This window comes from Coffea eugenioides, chromosome 1, assembly GCF_003713205.1.
Source record: "Coffea eugenioides isolate CCC68of chromosome 1, Ceug_1.0, whole genome shotgun sequence".
Classification (NCBI taxonomy): Eukaryota; Viridiplantae; Streptophyta; class Magnoliopsida; order Gentianales; family Rubiaceae; genus Coffea; species Coffea eugenioides.
The window spans coordinates 5,590,807-5,598,902 of NC_040035.1; the positions used below are offsets into that span (position 1 = coordinate 5,590,807).

Consider the following 8,096-nt stretch of genomic DNA (forward strand, 5'->3'; position numbering starts at 1 on the left):
TCATAATACTGATTACCTTGGATTACTTCTTGTTGGCACTATGAAAAGATCTAGACTGGGGAGGAAAGAGGGCAAGAGCCGATTGTCCCAATAACTAGGGGCAGTAAATGCCCAAAAGACATCATAAATCACAACCGTAGAACATTGGTTTACAGTATTAAAGAGTGAATGAAATGTTACAAAGCAAGAGTTTCGATTAACAGGCTGCTTTACTACTTAAAATCTGAGTAAATTTTTGCTAGTTCTTGATACTATTGGGTTACAAACAAGCAAATCTACGAGTTAACAACTCTGCAGTTCTTCCGGATCTGTCCGCTTGAACCAGTCAATGGGCTTATGTTGCCCATCTTGATCATGGAATTCACGAAGTCATTGAAGAAAAGTACAGAATTTTTGCTATAATTTTCAACGATACTTCTGGTGGTCGATGCTGCTGCATCACTAGAATATAGGATTTGGTCAGATTGAAGCAGTCCCTTGCCACTGAGCAAGTTTTGAAAGTAATGGTTGTCAAACAAATCCCTGGAATTCCTATCTAGCGGGGCTGTGTTGTTTCCATCGCTAGTTTGAGGACAAAGGCTTTGCAGATCAGACACCATGCTGGTGTCCATTGTACCATCTGGAGCACCAGTGCCGGAGAAGTTGAACAACCTTGAGCTGAACACGGCGCACTTTGCTAAGCCAATGGTATGTGCACCTGTATTTCCATGCCAAAACGTAATATGTTCTAGGTTAGGAGAAATATTGATGTCATAGTTCATATCAGATATGCAGAGTTGCAGATTTAAAGGCAACGGGCATTTTTATTGAGGCTTGTATGAGAGTTTGATTCTTGCCATCCCTATTCCCCTCCCAGATCCCTCCTTTACCGCAGCCCATCCTTCTAAAGAATCCCAGAAACAAATTAGAATCCATAAATACAAGAAATCTTGAACAAGTTCAGACTCAAGTATACTTACCAGATAAGGCAACAACATCTGTCACGTTAAGGCCTACAGCAGCAAACTTGGCAATGATTGTGTTTAGTGGATCAAAAGGACCAGGAAGTACTGATGCATTGGCTGCTGTCTGATTTGCAACTAATCCATCCCTCCTACCAAGTAAAACTCTCCATGCAGGTCCTCCACTCTGCATAAATATGTGGAAACATTAGACTTCTTAGGAACTTCTATCAAGAGGTATAGATTCAACTCCAATCAACGAAGCTTTTGAACCATTAGATACCAATATGGCCAACTAAAACACTGCTTATGGTTTGTTTTATAGAGGAGCTTTAAGGTTACCAAGAGAACTGAATCTCTGGCAGCTATAGCTAGTATATCAGCACATGATACAACTCCAGCACATGCACTTTCCACAGCATTCTTTATCGTATCTACTACTTCAAATCCTCTTGCAGAGTTCAAGTTAGGCACTGCAAGCTTCTCACTATTACTTCCATCCAACAGCAACGATGCATCGCAGCCCTAGACAAAACCATGCAATTAAAATCATGCATTAAAAAAACAAGTTTAGAATTCTTTCTAAGGAGTGGTCTAAACGAGTAAATGTGCGTACTGAAATTATTGCACTCACATTTACAAAACAATCGTGGAAATGCAGCCTAAGCAAAGAAGCAGCCATTCTGATTTCATTCATGATTGCTTTTTGGACCTCTGTACGGACGATTTTCAAAAGATTTGGGCATGTTGATGAATAAAAATCAGTGCTTAGTTGAGACCTTGCAACTGAAAACAACATCAACGATGTTAAAAGCCCAAAACAGCACGAAAGTTTGCATGAAACCTTCATGGTTCTTATGAAAGAATTCGATCAGCTTTTAAACAATATTCTGCGAGTTGAAAACCTTAGATTCTTGGTGGTTTATGACTAAGATGTGATCGATGAGCATGCTTGAGGTTAATTTATACCCAAGATTATGGGCTGTAATCAGTGAATTTGACTTAATAAAGTGAGTTAACTGAGCTTAGTGCTCTGGGGTATGGCGGCTCCAATTTCAGAGTTTGTTCCTTCCACTATAAAAACAAACTCAGAGATTTGTGGAAAGTGGAAGAAACCAGATGGTCTACTCTATCCTTCTCTCCACATAATGAAGGCATTAGTGGATTAATTGTTATCAGATTACATAAAATATGCGCTTGCTTTTCCATTCATGAATATAGTGACACAGATTCATCCTCTATGCAGATCATTTTGGCTTCCACTTCAGTTCACGAAAGAGTTGGGTGGACTAATTACCTTTTTCATCTTCACAAAGTGAAAATGTCAACGGAATATTTTTATCTACAGCCTCCACTCATTGAACTTGTGACATCCTACTGCTGAAAGATATTATTGTTATTAATCCAGTTGAACTTCAATGAAAGAAAAGCTAGCTAATCAAGTTTAGGCAAGATAAGTGTGCTTGATTTTGCTGGAAACAAGCTGTTAGAAATAACTATTTATTCACGCGACAATCTTTTTTTTTTCTTTTTTTTAAGAACTAAGTGAAATTAAAGTGTCAAATGCTAATATAACTGGGAAAGTTAACAAGAATAATAACTAATGAAATTTTCATGAAGATCATATCATATTACCTTAGGCCTCTATTTCTTCTATTTCTCTTATTCCATTGCTGCCAAGCTAGTAACAAGAATGGCCGTGTACCAAGTCCTAAGCATAATGCAAACTACAAGAATTTGGCAAAAGTGATAGGAGAACTGTTACTTTTTCATTCCAATTATTTAGATTCGGCATCTTGTGCTAGAGACATAATACCACACAAAACTTGAATTTTTTTTTCTTGATACTCATGTTCTTGGGTTTTGTCAACTTTGATCCCAATCTTTTTTAAATGTTACCGAAGTGCCATGCTTATGTATGCAAATTTATTGATGGAATATTCCCCTAATCAAGTTAAGCTCAATCTAAATTTTCTAAACTTGAATTCGAACTCGAAATTAATTGAGCATCTCTTGTTACAATTTTCAATCTAACTCAATTTTGATCTGAAAAAGCTCTAGAAGGTAATGGATCTCAACTTTGAGTTTACTAAAAGGTGTAAAGGTGGCTCAATTTCATGACAAGCTAGTATGTTCATTTTCTGGCTTCAAACAAATTATAAAGATACAAAGGCTCGTGAACCAAACACCAAAGGCTCAAGCTCGAGTCATTGAGCTGTTGGAGCAGCATGAGGTCAATCGAGGTGGGGGCTAAACAGCTCTTGAGTTGTTTGATTCGTTGCTTTCAGAAGGGAATACGAACTTGGATGAATGCAATAAGTCCACTGTTTCAGATGGCAGGTGGCAGCATCTACCTTAATCTTCTGAGATGATCCTCAGTCTTAGCAGTCATTGTATGAGAACCAGATGGCAGACTCTTTTAAATTTTAATTGTGCATGGCAAGTTGCTTTGATAGTTGATATAGAATCAGCTATTTTTGCTGCCGAAGAAAGTCTGCAGAATGCATAAATAAGTTTCACAGTTGCTAGAGGATCAACTCATCTCCTTGGCACCTTTATTATATGCAAATTCAAGATTAAAAATGGCAAGGAACAGAAAGAATATTATCCAACTCAACATGTCTCCTACCCAAATAAAAATGATTAACACACAGGTCTGCCTCCTAACATGGAGACAAGAATTGGTCCAGGTCTTTATCACATTTCTTGAAGCTAACAATCACGAATATCACAGTTCATATTAGTAGTTCAATTGTTCATCCTCCAGATGTATAAATCAGCTTGCAAGGTCAATTATCTGCTTGTGTTACCCAAAAAGAAAAAAGAAAAAAAAAGAAGAAGAGTACTTCTAATGTATAAGATAAATATCATCTAATGCTAGAATCAACACAGTTGGCACATGAGGAAAGAACCAGCTTCATTATGAGGCCATGATGGTAGGTAACATGATTTGGCAAGTGTAAAAAACATGCATTCATGGCTAATAAGAAATATCCATGAGCAGTCAATGATTCCTATTGTCCCCCAGAAATTAAAATAGCACAAACATTTCTGACTTCTTTATTGATTAGCTAGCATGTGATGCTTTAAGTTTTTAAATTAAACAACCAGCACGAGTGCAAGATCGGCTTAGAACTAGAGCTGGTGATACAAACGGTGGATGCATTGATAATCTATTGCCAATTTGGATCTCAGTGCTGGATGCATCTTCTGAGATCCGACATCAATTAGACAGAACAAAGGACAAATGGAAAAGTTAATAAAGCCATTACAACTAGACAAAGAGAGGATGAGATTCCTTTTGTTTTCTTTATGACCAATATATGCAAATGGAGAGGCACTCTGATTCCAACATCTTCACAGGCTTCTTAGGCTTAACATTCCCATCAAATAGTTGCATTCTAGTTCAGGGGAAAAAATGGCAACCTCTATTCCAAATCCAAAATTCTCTAGCCATTCTCGTTCAATCAGTTTGCCTTCTTCATCTCATCCACTTATTGTTACTGCTGAGGAACATCTGCAAAAATTGAAGTCATCAGAAGGGGCATCCTCAACTTCACATTCATTGGCATGCCAAAAATTGGATGGCCTCAAGAACTTGTACGAGTGTCTGGACGATGTGCTTCAGCTCCCTTTGAGTCAACAAGCTCTCTCAAATGAAAGACTTGGAACATGGGAAGAAGAGGTCTTGGATGGATCTCTTAGGCTGTTGGACATTTGTGGGGCACTAAGAGACATCTATTTACAGACAAAGGAAAGTGTGCAGGAACTTCAATCATCTCTACGGAGGAAAAGAAGTGGAAATTTGGACAATGAAGTCTGCTCATATATGATCTGCAAAAAGAACTTGAATAAAATGATAAGCAAATGCTACAAGGAATTGAAGAAAGCAGAGAAGAACTGCAACTTGGCAGTGGTAAACAAAGATTGCGCCGTGCTTAACCTGATCAAAGAAGTTCAAGTTGTTAGTCTTCCAGTGTTGGAGTCTGTTCTATCTTTCCTTTCTGGATCAAAGGCAGGGTCACATCCAAGAGGTTGGTTCTTGGTCTCAAAGTTATTACAGCAAAAGAGAGCATCACAGGGAGGAGACTCCAGCACTGCTGCAATTGAGCAAATAGAAATTCAGTTGCATCTCTTGAACAAAAATAAGTCAAACAAGGATGTACTGGAAAAACTTGAGGGAGTGGACTCGAGCATTGAAGAATTAGCAGAGGTGCTTGAAATTGTGTTCAGGCTTTTGCTGAAAACCAGAGTTTCCCTTCTCAACATTGTCAACCACTAATTTAGGTCACAATCAGAATGGCTTCTCAAAAACCATGCACCTCAATTTTGTTTACGTTAACCTTTGTACAAAAGTGTAGATATATACACACATCTCAGAAATGATTACAGTACTGAAACTATTTATCTAATTTGAGCGTCTTTGTTCCTTTGCCTGTCCATTGATCTTTGCACTTAGCTTTCCAGAAATTAATTACACGGTTGATCAAAATAGAATCTCACACATAGCTTTTCAATATTACTTAAATTGTTGCATGAGTATTCTTTTCAAACTAAAATCATTAGTGAAACAGTTTAAAATCTTCAAATATAGTTCCAAATGTCAAAATAGTCAGTCTGCTTGAAAGCACCATGGCCATGAGAATACGCATCAAATAATCTCTAAAATTAGAAAATTTGAATGAGATAAAGAGCCTACATCTCAATGCTTTTCTGACCGAGAATAATAAACATTCTCTATCTCTGTCTCTCTCCCCCCTATTGTTTAAGGTCAAACTATCCTGACTGACAGAAATTGGTGCTATTGATCCATCAAGCTCAAACTGGCATTGCCAAACAGATTTATGACTTAAATCCTGTATCCATATATCTCGGCTGATATTTGCCAAAACTTTCATAACATAAAGAAAAGCGCATCATAAAGATGTATCTATTTAAGTCGTTCTTAATTCTGTAAGTTTGGCAAAACTATCTTATATAACTTTCTTCGTTAATCTGAATTGTTGACATTATTTTCGTACCAGGTGGAGGAGCTGACATTTAAGGGGAAATTTTTTGCTAAAACAGAGCTTGAAAATGGGAAAACTTGTCAAACTTTCCAACTTTGTCCGAGGCATATTTTTCTGGGACTGTGCTGCAGTGCCAACAAAACAAGTCACCTCACGAAATACTAAAATAATGCTAGTTACCAGTAGTCGTCCAACTTACTCACCTTGAGCGACAATTTTGGTCCATTAGCATTTTTTTTATTCTATTAAAACAATGATTATAAATCCTGTGTAAGTTTTATAGCTAAAATGGTAAGTTTGTGCACTAAACCAGTAACTTTAATCATTCATCAATTTTACCATTTTTTAACAAAAACTTACCATATTTGAATTAAACTTACTAATTATAATTATTGTAACTTTCTTAAGTAAAATGGTAAGTTTGTGAGATAAACTAGTAAGTTTGAACAATTCACCAAATTCACTATTTTATTAATAAAACTTATCTTTTTCCAACAAAAACTTACAATTATTTGACTTAAACTTACATTGTAAGTTTTTAGAATAAAATGGTAAATTTTTGTAATAGAGTAGTAAGTTTGAACAATTAGACAAATTTACCATTTTATTAATAAAACTTGCCATTTTTTGACAAAAACTTATTATAATTTGAATTAAACTTACAGATTCAAGCTATGATAAGTTCCTCGAGTAAAATGGTAATTTGTGCAATAAAGTAGTAAGTTTGAACAATTCACCAAATTTACCATTTTATTAATAAAAGTTGCCATATTTTGACAAAAACTTGGTATAATTTGAATTAAACTTACAAATTCAACCTATGATAAGTTTCTCGAGTAAAATGGTAAGTTTGTGCAATAAAGTAGTAAGTTTGAATAATTCGCCAAATTTATCATTTTATTAGTAAGAGTTGCCATTTTTTATCAAAAACTTACTATAATATGAATTAAACTTACTGATCCCAACTATGGTAAGTTTCTTGAGTAAAATGGTAAGTTTGTCCAATAAAGTAGTAAGGTTGTTCCAATCACCAAATTTACTATTTTAGGAAAACATACCATTTTTGGACAAAAACTTACTATTATTTGAATTAAATTTACTGATTCTAACTTTTGATAACTTTGTATAGTAAAAAAACAACTTTGGATCATCCGTAAAATTTATCATTTTGTTTGGAAATAATATAAAATTTATGTATTTTATTACCAAAACTTATCATTTATCTAGAAATACTTACTACTAGTGATAAATGCACACTCGATGTATGTGAAATAAAAAAAAATATTTATTGTGAATGAATTTTATATAAAAATTTTTATTGTTAAAGCAAATTCTAATTTTTAAATTATTTTCACAAAATGATTGTTGTGTTTGTAGTTATTGCTTAGAAGTGTTTATGTTGAAAAAATATGCTTAAATAATTAAATTGATGCTCAGAGTAGTTATCTTGACATTATTTATCCAGGTGGTTAAAGTTCCTATAAGGACAAAAATGAAAGTACACAAAGTAACAACCAAATGTTTATACTAAACTCCCTCCTTTCCCTTTATATATAGTATAGATGATTATCAGTTTACTTAATATATGTCCATGAAATTTTTAAGAGTGTGGAAGATTTTGTTCAAAGCCACAAAATAAGATTAGGATTAATCTCTATTGTAGTACTTGGGACTACATTTAAAAAAAAAAGGAAAAATTGTTCAAACTGTCGCTTACATTTTACAAAATGACTTTTTTCATTCTTTATTTTTAAAAGTGTACTTTTACAAATTCACCTTGGTCAAATTTGGTCCCTATCTAGATTTTCGACTAGTTTTTCATTGGAATTCACTACGTGCCTTGCACATAATCACTTTTGAAGGGCAAAATTATCAAATCAAAATTTATATAATCCGATCCATAGTCTCTCACATTTCACAAAATGAATTGTTTCGTCCCTCACATTTTACAAAATAAATTTTTTTATCCTTCATATTTTACAAAATAAATTTTTTCACTCCTCATTGATCATGTGTACGAATAACTTTTTTTAAAACTCATGTATATATCTATTTGATTGCACTTAAATAATACGAATAGTATATAATATATCTCTATTTGATTTTGCTTGAACGTACTGTTAAGATGAAATTAAATAGATATATA

At 34.4% G+C, this 8,096-nt stretch overlaps 2 protein-coding genes across 2 annotated transcripts; one reads left to right on the forward strand and one right to left on the reverse strand.

The window, feature by feature from the left end:
• Nucleotides 1-275: 275 nt before the first annotated feature.
• On the reverse strand, nt 276-1,791 carry LOC113766303 (peroxidase N). The gene is made up of 4 exons (XM_027310511.1): nt 1,576-1,791; nt 1,284-1,466; nt 960-1,128; nt 276-697 (listed from the first exon to the last, which is right to left on the reverse strand). The coding sequence occupies exons 1-4, from the start codon at nt 1,789-1,791 to the stop codon at nt 276-278; spliced, it is 990 nt and encodes a 329-aa protein (XP_027166312.1).
• Nucleotides 1,792-4,359: 2,568 nt separating this feature from the next.
• Nucleotides 4,360-5,223, forward strand: LOC113766310. Its single transcript, XM_027310517.1, has one exon. It carries the CDS (start codon nt 4,360-4,362, stop codon nt 5,221-5,223), a length of 864 nt encoding a protein of 287 aa, XP_027166318.1.
• The last annotated feature ends 2,873 nt before the right edge of the window (nt 5,224-8,096 follow it).

What these genes read in the sequence shown, in the direction of transcription:
- LOC113766303 (XM_027310511.1), bottom strand. Translation starts at nt 1,791, where the DNA reads ATGAAGGTTTCATGCAAACTTTCGTGCTGTTTTGGGCTTTTAACATCG. An exon ending in CCAGAGATTCAGTTCTCTTG is followed by an intron (nt 1,129 to 1,283) that starts GTAACCTTAAAG and finishes ATATTTATGCAG; the next exon opens with AGTGGAGGACCTGCATGGAG. An exon ending in AGATGTTGTTGCCTTATCTG is followed by an intron (nt 698 to 959) that starts GTAAGTATACTT and finishes ATGGAAATACAG; the next exon opens with GTGCACATACCATTGGCTTA.
- LOC113766310 (XM_027310517.1), top strand. Translation starts at nt 4,360, where the DNA reads ATGGCAACCTCTATTCCAAATCCAAAATTCTCTAGCCATTCTCGTTCA.